The sequence below is a fragment of the Urocampus carinirostris genome, chromosome 13, assembly GCF_059441175.1.
Source record: "Urocampus carinirostris isolate Australia breed hairy pipefish chromosome 13, RoL_Ucar_1.0, whole genome shotgun sequence".
Classification (NCBI taxonomy): Eukaryota; Metazoa; Chordata; class Actinopteri; order Syngnathiformes; family Syngnathidae; genus Urocampus; species Urocampus carinirostris.
In genome coordinates, this window is record NC_142361.1 from 6853368 (window position 1) to 6872395 (window position 19028).

At 39.3% G+C, this 19028-nt stretch overlaps 1 protein-coding gene across 3 annotated transcripts in view; it reads right to left on the reverse strand.

Annotated features, from left to right (window-relative positions):
• The window catches only part of pax2a (paired box 2a), a 61244-nt gene that overhangs the window by 28132 nt on the left and 14084 nt on the right, over nt 1-19028 (reverse strand). For all 3 annotated transcript variants that reach the window (XM_088351234.1, XM_088351233.1, XM_088351232.1), the window contains exons 6-7: nt 17527-17571; nt 629-804 (exon numbers count right to left, since the gene is read on the reverse strand). In XM_088351234.1, coding sequence (XP_088207360.1) covers nt 629-804; nt 17527-17571 — 221 coding nt within the window. The remainder of the gene's footprint in view (nt 1-628; nt 805-17526; nt 17572-19028) is intronic.

Genomic DNA, 19028 nt, shown 5'->3' on the forward strand with positions numbered 1-19028 from the left:
TTTTGTAAAAATTATCCATCTGTAATCGTTCCTTTTTGTTTATGCTTATAGAGTTTTCATTACAAAATATGTTGGGCCGTTTGCATCCCCCGCTGTTCTCAGGGAGCCAGCTATGCAGAGTGCGTTTGGTGGTGGCCCTTATCACCTCTACACCTCTACATACAAGTGGTAAAATAAGAAATTTAACTTCCAAGAGCTTATAGAGTTGGTTTTATTTTGCGAACGAACCGCGCCTATCTCCTTTCATCTTACTTTTAGCGAAGCAGTTTGGGACGGAACACATTAGGTAGGAGGAATGAGGTGAATGGTGTAGACTGACGTCATGCTCGTCACCTAGATGTAGTTTTTTTATGTTTTGTTTCTGTTTGCTAGTGTACAACAGATGATTCATCATTTGTCTTCCATTTGCTTGAAAGCTAAGATTTTGAAACACTATGCACTAGAAAATAACCAAAAATACAACACCAAGCTATTACCGGACAAGGTAACATTGGTGATTGTGTCCAGTTTAGCACGCTTTACAGATGTTGCCAGGATGACACAAGCCCGAGGTGGAGGCCACGAGTACAAAAGTTCCAAATTCCGTTTAATTCCTTTAACAGAAGCTAAAAATATGAAAGCGGCTCACCTGCTCAGGTTTAATGTGTTCGGAAGTGGGGAAGACGTCCGGGTAGGAGGGTCGTTCGAACACGCGATCCAGGGCCTCCAACTGCTGCTGGGTGAATGCGTCTGCTCGCAGGTGCTTCCTTAAACTCTCCACACTGCCCTGAGAATCGCTGCCAGGTCCCGAACCATCAGAACCACCTGAATAAAAAAACAAAGGATGAAGTTTCATATACGAACAATGTAACCGTCTGTACTACAGTGCTGCGCCACACAGAGCTTATGTTTATTTCGCCTTTCTAGTTCTTCCCTTCGCTATGGACCTGAGCGGTAAAAGACAATTAAGCTTTGAATAACGCAAGACAGTGCTAATTTGGTTTTGAAAAGGTAAATCTATGATTATATTGAGCCCAGCTTCGTATATATATATATATATATATATATATATATATATATATATATATATATATATATATATATATATATATATATATATATATATATATATATATATATATATATATATATATATATATATATATATATACACATACATATATATCCCACTTTCATTATGTCCCCTTTTCTGTGCATCATTTTCACCCTTGTTGCCTTTCATTAGTCTTAATCTGTTTTACCTGCCTTGCGCTCCATCAATAAACCATAAAACACACTGTATTGAAGAATAAACGGTAGAAAGCGAAATACGGACATTTTGCTATGGCTGACTCCCGGTCTATTTAAAAAGTGACTCTTGAGCATTACTCTCCGGCCCAAAACATGCTTTACTGATACTTTTGCCTCTAAATCGAATGTTCCCAAGAGGCGAAAGTACAAAAGTTGAGCTTTATAGACCACCTCCACCTGACAAGTTACTGAACCCTAGAGCCACGAGGATAGTTTTTTTCACACCCATCTGTGTCCCAGGAAGCTTTGTGAGATAAGACCCACCAAACACATTTTTGAGCAAAACCGGATAGAGAGTAATGGCTAGTGGAGAAGCAATGAAGAAAAAGCTGCCCACTTTTTTATTTTTTATTTTTAATCCAGCCTGATTGTGCCTAGAAATCTTGGGCAGCTTTCACGCTCAGGGTGGGCAATACTGGAAATGTTGGTATCAATCCAATCCCCAAAAAATACATGGTAGTATTGATCGATACCGATCCAATACGATACTTTTTGCTTGTAAATGTCATGAATACATCTACAAAAGTATAAAAAATAGTATAACAGTACAAGAAAATACACTGAAATAGTCTACTCTTTCAGGAGAAAAGCCGAGAGAGTCAAACCAAAAAAGCAGCAATGAAACAAAATAAACAAATACTGTGCAGTATTGAAATGTTATCTAGAGAACTAAAATACCTTCAATCGCACACTATTATGAACATAAAGTCAGTAGTAAAAATGAAGTGTCAATTGTCGTTAATTGGTTCTGCTGCCATAGTGCCAGCGGATTCACAGATTTGAATGATTACATTATTTAAATGAATGAGGCTTATTTGGGAAGAGCACCAAAATAAAAAAGGAACAACACAGTTTTTGTCCCCAAAAAAACCAAAATAAACAGCTGAACAAAACAATAATATACCTAAACATGTGCCCAAAGGATGTAGGCTGAAGCTAAGAGTTTTAAGTGCCCACCCCTGGTACATTTATTTAACAGTGGTGGGTTTATGTTCAGGAACAGGTACATGTTTTAATTTTTGGTTGCAGATTGTTGCTCTCTGTAGGAAGAGCTCAGACCACCCCCATGAATTTATGTACATTTGTGGTGTTGCCACACAAATTACACCAGGCAAGGTCATTTCCAGTACTTATATTAAAAGTCCACACCACGTTGCGGTTGTTTGCGTCTGACATTTTTAGCGTCTGATAGATTTGTCCCACTCTTCTGCTAGCAGGCAGGATAAAGCAGCAGCATGCCAAGTGGGAAGGTGCTCAATGTGTGCCTTTCTGTATCAGACTCAGGCATAAACTAAAAAAAATGGCTGAGGGTGCTGGGTGAGAGAGAGAAAAGGGCTACGCTGACTACAAGCGCTTTGAGGACATTTGTGGAGAAGTATCAATCCCCAGACAAAACTATCAATCCCCTCAAAGTACTTGTTTAATGAAATGAAATGAAATGAAATGAAATGATCTGCATTTATATAGCGCTTTCAAGTCAATGACTTCCCAAAGCGCTTTACATTGAGCTTCACATTTCCCAATAGCGGCCGTGATCTGTGCAGCCTTGTAAGGCGCTAACCTGCTTATTGGGGGTATTGGGGGTTCAGTGTCTTACCCAAGGACACTTCGGCATGTAACACGGACAAGCCGGGATTCGAACTGGGATCCCTTAATCCTAAAACGATCGCTCTACCTCCTGAGCTACTGCCGCCCAGTAATACATTTAAGAGTAATAATATAGGTATACTAGATTGATCCGCCAACCATTATTTCACACCCTCTTAGCAGCCACTATTAGCTGGTCAATATTAATTGATGGATTACCTTCAGTGCAAATGTATACTAAAGGGGAGCTATTAGAATTTTTAGAAGTAGGGGTAAAATAAGCACAGTCAACCACTAAAACAACCCGCACCATTTTATTTTAATTTTTGGTCCAGCCTTTTTTTAAAGTTTTTGGTTTTGGGGTGGTAACTGTGGGAGCAAGATTGCAGGCAATTACGTCTAATGCAAAAAGATATGTTTACATATATTTTTTCGTACTGCTAAAGTTTTATTTCTAGTTATTTAAAGGTGCTGCCATATTCTGGCTTGAGTCATCATTGCAGCCCCTGTCAAGCTTTTTTTGCGGTGCGTGCAAGTATGTGGATTTTTTAGACACGTTTTGGGGGTTTGGTTTTGCTGTATGACTACACTTGAAACAGGCTATGGAATTTTCTTATTTTCACGATTTGAATGCTACACTAACAGAAAACCTTAATGACGAGCATATAACTATCGCCCCGCGAGGAGCAGTGGATAAAAAAAATACGTACATGTTCTTTGAACTCAGTTGGGCATTGTTAACAAATACAGTACACAATAGAGACAATATTATACTTTAACTTTTTAAGGAGACCTCAAACGATGCAGCAATATTTGGATGCCTAAAATCTTTGTGATGTTTTCGTCACAATTATAGACTAATGCATAGGGAGTCACTTAATCCATGACCACGACATTATCAATCAATACTACCCTGTATTTACTTGGATCTTTACTGAAATTCCAGTATCGTTAACCCCTAGTGTGAGAACATCTCCAAGGTGTGTATGAGGGCTAGCCCTGAAGGATGCGATGTGCCTGGCGAATGCAGCATGAAATGTAGAGCTATTATTTAACAAAACCATTTCCTCCTGAACACGTCTCCCTTCCTTTCTCATTTCCGAGAGGCCGCCATTGCTTATTGCCTGTCGTTGCGAAAGGAGAACGGAGCGAGGTCCGAAAGCAGCCGAGGGTGCCGAGGGCAGGCGTATGTGTTCTTTCACATGCTTGCACTCGATATAAACACATGAGTCCGCTCTTTTTTGATCTGTGAGCTCTGTACGCTACATCTGGATACTTATCGTGACGGAATCTGAAAAAAAGAATATAGCTTGATGTTTTCGGTCTTTATCATTCTCCATCCCTCTCTCTCTCTCTCTCTCTGTCTCTCTCTGTCTCTCTCTCTCTCTCTCTCTCTGTCTCTTCCTCTCTCTCTTGCTTTGTCTCTTTCCCTCTTTTTTCTCTTTCATTTTGCTCTCTTTCTCTGTTTCTTTCTTTCTCCTTCCCCCATTCTCTCTCTCCCTCTCTATTTCTCTCTTTCTCTCTCTCTCTCTCTCTCTCTCTCTCTCTCTCTCTCTCTGTGTGTGTGTGTCTCTCTCTCTCTGTCTCTCTCTTGCTTGCTCTTGAAGGCCCTCATGACTGGTCAATAATGGTGGCATCATCTCTGCATTTGTTTGCTTAATATAAACAATTTGATAGTTTCAATTAGGTAAAGGTTGACCTTATGTTGAAACAATCAAGGCTTTTATAATATAGCTGCATAGTACATACAGTATTCAAAATGAATTAATTTGCTGCAGAATGTTTCATTATCATTGGTAACATATCATTAAAAACAAAAATATAGAAAACAATGATCGTGAGAGAGAGCCAATTTTTTTAAAAAGAGCCTGAATTCCCATCACTGTTTGCCAGGTAGGTCCAGCCGGCATTCCAGGGACCTTTTCTCCCCCCACCCTTCGCTAACAGCGGATGAGGGCTTAGCTCCCGTACAAATCTGTCATTCTAAATTTGCAGCAGATTATGTTCTCTCCCGGGCGAGCCGGCAGTGATATATGATATGCAAGTCCACTATTGATTGCCTGATCTGCCGGCAAGGGGGAGAGGCGGAATGAACTTGGAATGAACACCGCACCTCAACTCATTGTGCGTATAATACTCTACTTAATCCCACATTTTTCTGCGCTATGGAATTCAATTGATCAATCATGTTCCACTGATGGTACCATTTCAGGGGCGTTATTGCCATTCTGCTCGGCTGCTTGACCTTTTTTCAATGGCTGGAGCCAGGGGATGAACCTGGCTAGCGACGAGAAATAGATCCACAGTGGGAATGGAATCGAGGATGGAAATTGAGTGTGGGTGGGTGCAAACGTGTCGACGGAATTGGGGGTGTGATGGCTGTGTTCTGGGGGGAAAAGACACTGTATTGAGATCTGTTTTGTGCTACACTCGGGAGATCTGCTTTTGCTGTAGTTTTTACTCATAACAGTTGTCTTTATCTGTGATGTTATAACAAAATTCTTTCGAATTGAATTTTATGACTTTTTCCGATATCAAATAAAAATGGACATATTTACACTACCTACGTTGGACTATATTAAAGGGACGATGTGTGTTATTTGACCACAAAATGTCGCTGTACGGTGTGAAAACCGGAAGCTAAGAGCTGAAGGAAGAATACAAACTACCGGTTTGTAGAGTCAAACGGCATCCTTTTTCTTTGCATTTTTTGCCCAGCCTCTAAAAAGGTTGTTTTTGTTTTCGGGTACCAGCTAGGTGAGGCTCATGTTGTTTAAAATAAATGCAAATTTCTCAACCTAGAGGTATTTGAAAATAATGCACGTTTTTACAATAGTTTGTGTATTTTTGGTTATTATTCAAATCAATAAAGGTTTTTCACTAATGAATTACATAGTTTCCCCACTAGAAAATACACACTGTCCCTTTGATATTGATTAACGCTTTCATCTAAATTCATTTAATTTTATTCTGCCCTGCCACGCCACAATTTTTTATGAATGGGTTCATTAGTAAGTCTAGATAGCAATGACAACGCTCAAATGCATTACACTGTATGTCCAGCGTATTGAACGTCTCACTATCAAGAAAGGTATCGAGTAACTTTGTGCCCATTTGGTAGCTTGTGAGATAGCTAGTTGTTTGCGGCTCGCGTTGAGTCATAGACTGCATTGTCACAACAATAAATCCCATCTTGTCTATGAATATTGACCACGCACTATCAATCATTGTCCCACTCTGTTTTAATATTCAAGATGTGTTTGTGAAATTCAGCAGATTCAGCAGATATTGCAATTCATTCACCCCCTGCATTTTTATTTTTATTTAAATCAATATTTTTTTGTGAATTAAGGTTTTCCTTTAACGAGGCTCTAAATAATACACACCGTCCCTTAAAAACAGAATTTATTTAGTTTTAGTCATGTTCTTGATATGAAAAAGAATAGATATGAGTATTTAATATAAACTTTGGACTAGTGATTTTATTAAAAAAGAAAGAATAAAGTCAATATTTGTGAAGCGAAATTAAATTGATTTGGTAAATTTGTGTTGAACATAATTTTATTTTCATTGATTGCATTGTAGTGTACATTATTCACAACAATATTAGACGTGGAACTCTACATTAACTATGTAACAAAATACTAACCCTATCATTGGTAACAAAGTCAAGTGGGCAGAGGACCTAAAAAATGGCTGATCTGGGTTGATCAAATGGGTTGACGCAGATAGGCCTTACAATTTACAATCCTAGTGGAATAGTGGTTAGGATTTGGCGCCCTCACTGCTGCGATCCAGGTTCAATTATCGTTGCATCAAAAACTGAGCAAATGCGGTCAGTGACATATGACGACTGTTCAATCATCGTTCAAACACAGTAATATACCACCATAAAACCTTGGTCTAATGTGCCACCAAACTTTGTTTTTTGGCATGAAAGAAAATGTGTGTATATATGAGTAAATAAATATTCGCACAAATTAAAGCCATTTTTTTCTTAATCCACTTATTACCATGGGGGCGCCGGTGCACCCTTTTTTTTTACAAGCGCTATTTATCGATACAAAAAAATGAATCAGTGTAGTTCTCCAAAAACTCCCAAAAGGTGACAGCAACTTCCCACAATTGTCTCACAGGAATCCACGCGTGATAAAAGACTAATCAAGAAATGATGCAGATTGGGCATAATAAGTCATGCATTTTGTAAAAAAAATGTTATCTGTAACCAATAAAAAATAACTTTTGAATCCTATTAGCATTACTTTACTAAATTTGATTGTCAAAGGGGCTATGAATTGGGGTACTGATGGTTCATGTATGATGTAGTTCTCCAGGAATTGCTTCACCATGTACCAGACAGGACCATACATTGCCTGCTCGTGGAGAAAAATCATTGACAATATATGAACAACTGAGAGAGCAGGACTCCAAAACGTTTTTGCATATATTTATAACAGTTCATATTTCCAGTTCATGTTGTCTAACAATGTGTTCATTTTCAGTTCGAGTCTATACTTCATTATAATCCTTAAAAATCCAAGTTCATTTTTTTCTTAAATTACATTGTCTTAACACATGTACATGGTAAATATGACGAGATACAGAAAGTTTCTGTTGTTCTGGAAAAAGTGCCATGCCAAGTAATCACACATAACATTATTTTTGACTCTTTCCTGGCCAAAATAGCCCCCAAAAAAATCACAAGCGGCCTGTATGACACTTGGTCAATTGTGGCCCTGTATCAAATGACCCACGGCCAAGAACCACTTTTTTAGACTTTTTCTGTTTTTGTTAGCATCAACAGTTGAATTTAAATTAAAAACGAGTTGGGAGAGGTAAAACCGGGGATGTGAGTATAAGCATCAAGCAGCATCTTGACACCGCTGACAGTCTGTAAACTGGCTGATGGTGCTAAATCAAATTAATAAAACTCTCAAACATGATGTACCATAACAGGTGCTTAACCACTCGGGCAATATTGCCTCTCTCTCTCGTTTTTTCTCTCTTTTTCTTCTTGTGCCTCCTCACCCTCCCCACGTTGCTCTCATTTCCGCATCAGAGGTTTCATAAATAAGCGAGTTTACAGGGAAGCAGTGTTCACCCTATGGGTATTCCACTTTGTTTGTGCTCCCCTCTATTTCTTCTCCTAATGCATTCAAGAAAAAAAGAAGGAAAAATCAACTAATGATCCATAATTTGTGCAAATATTGGCGCAGGATGGCCAACCATTCATAGCTGGGTTGGGCAACTTATGGCCTACTAGCCACATGCGCTCCTGCTGGCTTTTAAATGCAGCCTGCCGATACAAATTGGCAAAGTGCAATGACAATACATCCATCCATCCATTATCTGCACTGCTTATCCTCAGTAGGGTCGCTGGGGTGCGGAAGCCCATCCCAGCTATCTTTGGGCAGTGGGTTGCCGGCCAGTCGCAGGGCACAGAGACAAACAACTCACTCGCTCATTTACATCTAGGGACAGTTTGGACCGGCCAATTTACCTGACATACATGTTTTTTGAATGTGGGAGGGAACCAGAGTGACCGGAGGAAACCCACACAAGCACGGGGAGAACATGGAAACTCCACACAGGAAGGTTTGATCTTATGACCTCAGAACAGTGCCGCACACGCGCCATCCACTGCGCTGCCGTGCTGCCCATGACAATACATATAATGGTGAAAAATGTGCCACCAATAAAAATGTTTTTTTAGAGGGTTCTAGCTTTGTCCCCATTGTCTCTTTGTGCGTTTACTTTAATATGCTACTACAAAATTACTACAAAAATACTATAAAATTAACAAGTAACTAAATATCAAATGTATTGCTTGAAAACAGGGACCTAACATTTTATCTTGCTTTCAATCTGAAACGTAAAAAAACACAGAAATACTAAAAAAATACTACTGGAGAAATACTACCAAAAATAATACAAAATTTTAACTACAGTAATCGCACAAAATTAAAAATCAAAATCAGTGCTTAAAAAAAGGACCAAATTTATTATTTTGCATTCATTCTGACGATAAAAAAATAGAAATAAATAAATAAAAATACTTGTATAGAAAGACGATACTACAGAAAAACTACAAAAATACTATAACAGAAAGAGTACAAAAATGTTACTACAGAAATACTACACAATTACTACAACTAAAATACAACAAAAATACTATAATAGAAATATTACAAAAATAATACTACAAAAACACTACAAAGATGCAACTACAGTAATATTAAAAAACTAAATATAAAATTTAGTGATAAAAACGGGCACTTAATAAATTATGTTGATTTTATCTGGAAAAAAATAAATACTAAAGAAATACGACTGCAAAAATACTGCTAAATAAATACTACAAAAATACATCTACAATAATATAAAAATAAATAAAAAAAACGATACTACAAAAATACTACTACAGAAATACTCAAATGATACTTCAGTAGTACAACAAAATTGAAATGAAATAAAGTCCTTCAACAGGGACCTAATACATTATTACACTTTAATTATGAGCCGGTCAAAACCAATTTGATGAAAATAATCTTATTTAAACAGATAAAAAAAGAGTATATATATTAGGAATGAGAACAACTGGATATGTCTACAGGACCGGCCCCCTTGCCAAAAATATTTAACCCAACATGGCCAGGGACTAAAAAAGTTTGCCCACCCTGTTTTTACAGCGTCGGGATTCATTTGCCTTTCAAACAAGATCCACCCTCCCTTATCTTATCGCAGAAACGCGGAGATGAAAGAAGGACATCGACGTGACTTGTTTTGATCTGAGCTTATCTGTTGGCACGCCGGTGTTAGAACTGAGCAACGCGGTCAATCGGTGCTAGTGGGAGTGCTGGTGGAGGGGGGTTTACCTGCTGAGGCGCTCATAGGGGTTGCAAAAACCACAGGGGAAAATGAAACAGACCAGTCAATGAGACACACTAAACATGCTCATGCACACACATTTGCAGACGGTTGGGCTTCACACTCCACTTGACACGCTGACTGTCAAAAGGATGAATCTGATTTATTGCAGCCATCGCCTTTGATGTATGTCAAACATCAGCCCCTAATGGGAAATTCTGAGAATGCATGATTTACTATTAATTCCGCTGAAAGGCCGAGGCTGTCATTTTTGTCACACTAAAAATTTGCAAATACTTTGCTTGAGTAATTGATTAAAAAGACAAACTGAATTTTACAAACATTCACTAATACCCCCCTTTCCAGCCTACATCATCACCAGGACGCACGCGTATTGTTCACCGGAAACAGCAGAAGTAGCAGTACGAGTTTGAATGAAGCGAGAGAAGATTTGTATGTTGAGTTGAAATTTTTGAGACACATTTTTTCAATACACGATGCCCAGCTGTCATTTGTACACTTGCACAAATTGCTCTTTTAACTTGAAACTCAAAGGCAGGCAATTCTCTCTAGTGCGTCTGGCAGCAGTTTTGATTCATTTTTGAAAGCCTAGATAAAATTTAGTTCTGTAGCTATACGGGCATAGGACATATCAAAACAAAGCTTGAAACCTTATATTTCATTAGAAACTCTAAATGATTTATGAACTTTGCAAGACTTTTTCAGCACCGGATGTTTCTGGTAACATTATGATTCATACGATTTTGGTCACACGGGCCCCCTGCCACACACACACTCTTAATTGCTGGATAGAGGAAGCAAAGCAACACAAATAAGTGGGGGCTCCTCGATGTGTGGACAAAGATCTGATCAACGCCATCTAGCGGTAATTTATCATACAAAATCAATCCCAGAGGCTTGATACTCAGTGATCACCAGTACTAAAGACTTTGCAACAGTGTTTTAAAAATAAAACAAACAAAAAGTATATGTATATATATATATATATATATATATATATATATATATATATATATATATATATATATATATATATATATATATATATATATATATATATATATATATATTTTAGGTCCTAAAATATATTTGTATTCTGTGATTTTATGGCTACATACTTCTAATCTCCATTTCCATGTATGTAGGCTGGCAATATTCCAGTTGAACACTTCAATAGTCCACCCATGGTTTTAAGCGATTTCCTATTCACTCCTCTCTCCCAAACCAACCTGCCATTTAGTATTTTAGAGTTTTTCGGGGGGTGTTTGGGAGATATAATTAATCCCCTCGCCTTTTTTCTCCGTCCTGAAGCTGAGTAATGCATTGCTTCATTAATCCACAGCGCCGCTGCCCATAATTGACATTTCTTTGACATGATCCTTTTCTATCCGGTGAATGTCCTCTTCACATATGCTGATGAAAATATTTATGTTTTGCACCATAAAGGTGGCTATTGTTTACAACTATGGTCACAACCTGCGTCACCAAATCCAAGCAGTTAAATGGACAGTGTGTATCATTTAGCACCCCTTAAAAAAAAAAAATCATTAAAAAAACACATACACTATTACAAAAGCGTGCATTTTTTTTAAATAATCGTAAGTTGAGACATTTTTACTGTCAATTCAAGACTACAAACCGCTACAATTGTGCTACATTTTAAACAATGCAGCTTTACCTACTGTGCTGTTTATTTATTTATTTTTTGTTTCGAGAAAATTTTTTTGCACAGCAATAATAGAATGAAAAAGTAAAATAAATGGGTAGCTCAGAGAAGTCCAACTAAATTCTATAATCAATCATAACTTCTATTATTGTAAATCAGTCACTTTTTGGGGAAAATGGGGCAGCACCAATGGCACAGTGAATCAAACATGTTCCTCAAATTCCTCAAATGTACAGGGCATAGTGGAAAACGACGAGCTGCCCTTTTCCATGATACATGCGCATTGAACACAAAACATTACTGGTACTTTTGAAAACATTTATGACGCCCCGCTAGAGGTGAAATTAGTTGATGGTTTTGAAAATATTATTCATATAATACATAACAGGACCATTTATCCAATACTGACTACAGACTCATGATGTTTCAACTTTTTGTCCCACAAATAAATTCCTCAATTCATTCATGTGAATCGAGGAGAAGTGGAATTTATCCATAAAAAACAATTTTCTTCTCTTCCCTTATCATCAGAGTAATTTGCAGGTCGCTGGAGTTTCCGTCAAGCTTCAAAGAACGATGACACGTGAATGCAATTAAGTCCCTCCCTGTGGCAACCACCAATGAAAACATGCCCGAGTTATATTCTGGCAATATTCACCACGTAATATTTGCCCTGGTGCTGTCGTCTCGAAAAATAGGGCTCAAGTTTTACAAAACGAAGACATCTTTCACATTTTCTCTAATGCAGTAGTAAGTAATGTGCTAGTTTTCGTAATCGCTCTGGTAGTTTGCATCTTAAATAGTCACATGGTTGGAAAATGCATAAGGTTACCGACTTGCAATAGAGCTGAAAACTGTTTAAAGTGTGCTGGGGGCATAGTGCTGGGGGCATATCGCTATTGGTAGTCTGTAGCCAAAGACGTAGACTCCAAATTCCCTAAGCATTTGACAGAGATTATGTGCCAAGCTTGAGCCTGTGGTCGTTGTTATTTGTCTCTGTTTACAGTCTTTTTGAACTTAGATTTCACTACAAAAGACAGGCTTTACATGTAGCACGTCCGTGGACGCAGGAAGGCTTGCATGTCCCTCTCCCGCTCTTTGCGTTGCTGGCCCCCCGAGTAGACAGCTTATGGTGACGATGTCCGGGGTTATCCCAAATTGCCTCTACTCCACCCAAGTCCTGGTAAATAAAATGGGAATTTCCACTTCCGAGAGCCAGCTTATATCACTGATTAAGACACAAGCTGAATGCCTGGGTGTAAAATGCTCAACCCGCCACTGCCTAATAGTAGCTGACATAGTTATCTGACATCTTGCTTCTACAGGTATCCTAAAACCAAAAACCTTTTGAAAATTGTGTTTCATGATAAACGTTGCTGTTTGGTCTCCCTAGTTTTCATTCTTATTTGTGTTCCATAGCACTCTCTTACGGTAAAACGAAACAGCAACATCTTGGGGTCAAATAATACACACTGTCCTTTCAACGTGGGCAAGACCTGCAAATGAGGATAAGAAAGAGCTGGAGGGGGCTTTTATGTCCTTTTGCTTCTTGTCTTCATGTTCCGCTCTGTGGACCCTCTCATACCTGCCCGCTTTTCTTCTCTTCCTTCCCCCCAACCCGACCTCCCATCATGACGCTCGCTATGCTATTTATCTCTCTTTCGCCGTGGGTGCATTTATTTTCCAAAGCGCTGCGCTATTGACTCATTGTCACGGACTGGCTTGGCTAGCCAACCAGCGGAGGCTCAGGTTAAAAGCCAGACGCTAACTGATTTAAACTCGGCTGGAGGGTCGCTTGTGTTAAAAGCTACACACGCTGTACAATCATCAGACACAACCCAATATCGCATGCGAACAAATCAAAACACGGACGTAATCAGTCGGTCCGGCTCTCCTTCTTTTATGTCAGGGCTTAACAACCCCCGCCAGGCTGTATTTTCATTTTCTCATCAGCTTCCTGTGCACCCGTGCTACGATCGGCAAGTTATGACCTTTGTTGTGTTTGTGATTTATGGCCGTAGCTCCCGACTGGGCTGTCCTCCCCTAGCGGACTCTGTTCGGGGGATGTGCCGAGCCAAACCCGAGGTCAAATCAACCCGCCCCGGTACCGGAGGAGAAGGTAAATCTACATGGAGTTGTCTCACATTTTAATTAGCTCCCAACTTTCTTTTTGTGAGCAGTTAGAAGTCTGAGATAACAATAGGATATTTGGCACTTTCTGTGGTCATAGATTGGTAAAACTGCGAAGTTTAAGTAGCAAGTGGGGTTGTTTTGGGGCAGTATTCAGTTGTCAAACAAAATAATTTGTTGTTATTATTTATTATGTATTTTTAATTAATAGTTACTATTGAATATGCCTAATTCAAAAGCAATGGTGAACTGAAATCTCAGCATGTTTGGATTTGTTACTGTAGATTCCAAACAACAGTTCACCTCATTAATGCTCAAATTTATGGACAAAATTCCCCAGATTTTAAGCTTAAGCTCAACGCACACTGGACCATAACCGGAATTTGGCTTTGACCCAAATGCCAATGGTACAGTGCCTCTGCACACCTGAAGCCATTTTCAACTATCCTGCGAGTTGTTTACGTCACATGTTTTCAGATCATGTGACCGTTCAAGACGGAGACTACTGGAGCAACTACAAACACTATACAAACACATATTTATTACCACGCTAATATAAAAGGCAATTGAGGGCTGTGTTATGTAAAATGTGAGCCCTATATTTCTAGACGGCAGCACCAGGGCAACCATATGGTGGAGAATAGTGCAAGATTGCAACATAGATGTGGAAATCATCTTTGGTGGTTTCCTCGGTACCGGACATATTTGCATTCACATTGTTCCGGGCAGCACGGTGACCCAGTGGTTAGCGCGTGCGCGGCACAGTTCTGAGGTCATGAGATCGAACCTCCTGTGTGGAGTTTACATGTTCTCCCTGTGCCTGCGTGGGTTTCCTCCGGGCACTCCGGTTTCTTCCCGCATTCCAAAAACGTGCATGTCAGGTTGATTGGCCGGTACAAATTGTCCCTAGGTGTGAATGACGGAGTGTCTGTCTCTGTATACCCTGCGACTAGCTGGTAACCAGTTCAGGGTGTCCCCTGCCCACTGCCCGAAGGCAGCTGGGATGGGCTCCAGCATCCCTGTGACCCTAATGTGGATAAGCAGTGCAGATAATGGATGTTTCTCAAACTATGAGTATTTTGAAAAAAAAAAACACGCATGTTTGTCTCATAATTCAAAATTTCTTTTTTTTTTTTTAAATCAATATTGTTTTTTTTTGATGAATACATTTTCTTTTTACCACTGGGAGGCACTACAAAATACACATTGGCCGTTTGAAGCAGTGCTTTTTAATCATCTTATGTCACTCCCCTCCTTGGAACAAGAAAACCTCTCGTGCCCACCCCCAAAAAATCCAAGAGTCTTATCAGCACGATTTTGGTTTTGTGTTGTAAATTCTTAGCTTAATTTATTTGGCTTCATGCTGTCTGCTCCCGACATTTTTAAACACAGCACCGGTATGTTCTCGTCTAACACAGTGATCGCAGTGAAGGTGATTGATAGATATGTTTCTTTAAACTTACTTGTATAAGCTTTTGAGAGACTTCTATATCTCCGTATTTTTTCGCTTGCCTTTTTGTGCTCGTTGAATATTTTTATGGGGTCAGTGGAGGGTTTTCAACACTCTATGTCTACACTTCATACTCATTCTCTCAGCTATGTATCTGCAAAACGCGGACGCTTTACCACCAATGGGAGTGCTGCTGCTCCCTAATCTAGTGGAGTTGCAATTGCACTTAATTGTTGCAGAGTAACCCGGTTTTAAGAATGTTAATACAAATGATGAATCCAATTAAATATTACGTTTGCACTAATTCTTTAGGAACCAGCCAAGAAAGTCCATCTACCACTATTGGCAATAGATAATTTTAGAATTACTTTATTTTATCCATCCATCCATTATCAGACAAGCTTATCCTCACTTGGGTCACGGGGCTTCTATTTTACTGTATATTGCTCGCTATTTAAAAATCCTCATATAGTATATATCCCATAAAATTAGCACCTGGAAGAGCACCCCTAAAGGACACGTGTGACAATATCACAGCAGTTGTCACCTAATCCTCTTGGCATCCACTCCCAAAGCAGGTTTGAATGACTGAGAGCGCACGCCAGCACACTACTTTGCTTTTAATGCATTTGGCAAGGAGCAACATTCCATTTCCTGTAATGAGATACACAAATAAATCTCGCTTTGGATAGATTTGGAGTGGAGCGACGCTGGTGGCGAGGGCTAAAGGACACCTTCTTCCAACATCGGCGTAATTGCTATCGCTGCTTGCAGACATGCAAACCAATCTCTCCGCAGATAGGGTTGCGACTCCATTTTTTTTTACCTCATCCCCTTAAGGCTATTTCTTTTGTCTTTTTGAGAGCTTGCACATCCACGGTGGAGCGAGGGAATGAGGGTGTGGGGTGCGGGTGTTAATTTGTGAATTAATAGCTTCCCCTTTGCAGAATTGCAAATTCCTTTAAATGTCAGCATGTTCGGTGGGTGAAGAGCGATTCAGGGGCCTTGCGAAAATGAGAGCCCCCATTTCAAACCTATATAAACTAGCTCAAATCCACAAAATACTTCAGTCTTAGACCTTTCTTCCTCAAAACATGCTACTAGAGTCAATCATTTGTGCACATGGTGATTATCTTTCTCATTTAAAGGGTCAATGTGTAATATTTGGCCATTAAATGTCGCTGTTTTGTATAGTGCAACCGAAGACGAGTGCTAGAGAGGACAAGGAAGAACACAAAGTACAGCACGTACCCTTCGCATCAAAATTATCATAGATGAGCCTCATGTTTTGTAAATACAAATTTCATGACTTACGAGTATTCAAAACATCCATCCATCCATCCATTAGCTGCACCGCTTATCCTCAGTAGGGTCGCAGGGGTGCTGGAGCCCATCCCAGCTATCTTTAGGCAGCGGGCAGGGCGGACCCTGATCTGGTTGCCAGCCAGTCGCAGGACACAGAGGGACAGACATTACGCTCGCTCATTCACACCTAGGCACAATTTGGACCAGCCAATTAACCTGATGTGCATGATTTTGGAATGTGGGAGGAAACCGGAGTGCCCGGAGGAAACCCATGCAAGCACGGGGATAACATGCAAACTCCACACAGGAGGTTCGATCTCATGATCTCAGAACTGTGCCGCACATGCGCTAACCACTGCGCCGCCATGCTGCCCGTATTCAAAACACTGCTCATTTATATGATTGTTTATGTAGTTTTCCTTTGTACACAAATCAGTATTGCTTTTTAATGAATGACGTTATTCGACCACGATGGGGATCAACATAATACACAATGTCTCCTTAAAAAACATAATGGCGTTCAAAACCAAAACTATTACAAGTAATCATATTTCCTTTAAAGGGACAGTATGTATTTAGCAATTCCTAGTGATAAAAAAACAAAATAACTCATTATATATTTAAAAAAAAAGATGTAATCAATAAGCAAAAATACATATAATATAAATAAACGTACAATTTTTGCATTAATCAGACAGAATGTAAGCCTTAAAATAATAGTCGGCCATTTTGTTGTCACGGTTACCCAAAAAACACAAAAAGGTCACAAAGGGCTTGGCAAACAAATTGAAGAAAAATGGTGCGGTTTGGTCACTCTGAGTCTCCGTAGTTTCTATTATTCCCTGTGCTTTTCAGCACTAGTTTTCGGTTGCACTACACAATACAGCAATATTTAGTGGTCAAACAATACACACTGTCCCTATATTAATCAATTATCCGCATGTTTGATGAAGTCCAGAACACTTCATTTCAGTAGCTTTGTCTTCGATATTTGGATACAATAAAATCCATATCTTATATATTATCTGCTCTAACCGCGTTTAGCCATGCTCAACATGTGTAAACAAACTTTGCCGGTCTTTTTCCTATTGTAAAATGGCGGATGTCAACTCATTTTACTTGATTTATCCCTTGAAAGGAAAACACAACAAACGGTGATTTACTTGAACCCCTATCCCCCGCCCCCCAAAAAAAGGTAAATTAAACTTACAATGTCCTATTTTCCTCCCGTCCATGTGGTTCCCAGTCCAGAGAACTAAGGGGACAGAAACAACAAAAAATTAGACATTTTTGGGGGGTTAAAACGCTCGTCAGAAAATGTAGACACATGCAAAATATGCCGCTGTGTTGCAACACCTGCTTGGATCTCCACTTATACATGTTAATTCACAGGCATTAAAATGGCAATTGTTTGCACGTCCAATACTCTACTAGCCCTCAGGCAATGTGTGTCCACAATAGTAAAATCTGGCTTGGACTGGCTTCTTTCCACTTAATTTTTGATCGTAACAGCTCATATTTCTTGGCCAAAACAGCAAATAGTCTAGTCATGGGACTTTCGGTTCTTTTAAAAGAACTCAAACAAAACTAAAATTAAAATGTTAGCCTTTTTTTGCATATTTATTGTAAAGTAGTGCCCCCTTGCTATTTGACAGTGGTAGGCTGTCAGGGCCTAAAAAAATTACTGAATTTGATTAGAATTTGTCTATCAATTCCTATTTATGAATTCAAATTTGACTGTCGGCTTCTTTTCATCTGTTCTCTCTGGTAGCGCTGCCCCCAGAGTTATGCTTGCATATTTAAGCATCCAACCAATCACATTTCATCCATTAGTTGTTCCTAGGGTCAGAAATCTCCCCAGAGGCCTTCACAAAATATCTTGAAGGCCGTGTACAGTATTTGAGAAAGCTGTTGGTCTGGCCAATATGATACTGAGATAGTATCTGAACGCCTGGTCGCGGGTGTTGGGTAACATCCTCAGTTTCACAAACTAGGATTAGCTTGAGGGGTGTAATCTACCAAAGCTATCGCGCCAGCAAATGTAAAACTTAAAGAAATTTGGACTGCTCAAGGAACTGTATTGTTGTGTCGATTCTATAGCAATTTCGGGCTGGGTCAGGCCTAAAATGTCAATCATTACATTTGGGTCACCCCGAGCTTCTCTCTTGCTGACTTTTTTTAATTTATCCACCCGTTCTTGTTCTCCTTTGTCTCTGTTTATACAGTCTTGTTTAACTGCATTACTAGATTTGATTACAAGAGAAAGTCTTTAAAAGGCGTAGGACCCTTTGAGCCCCCCCTTCCTCTTTTTGCCTAGTTCGTGTTGTTGGCACCCAAAAGGCCGGGGTCTGTCCAACTCAACTCTCCTACACCCGAGTCCTCACAAATAAATGGTATATTTCTCTTCCAGAGATGGCTCATAGAGCCGCTTTGTTCGTTAACACCACATCACTAATTCAGACTGAGGGTGCTAAAGTCCTTGGCGTAAAGTACATGGCATGCCACTGTTTTAATGTTAATTTATGTTCTATAAAATAAATACATTTGAATTCAAATAAGTTATTCTTTTTTTATGCAACGATAGCTCTTACAGTTTTAATTACATGTGGCTTGTATATAAAAACTATCTCAACAAGGCTATTTTTGGGGGTGCACCTTGTAGTGCGGAAAATACGGTAGTCCTTTTCCTAAAAATTTGCATGTGCCACAGTC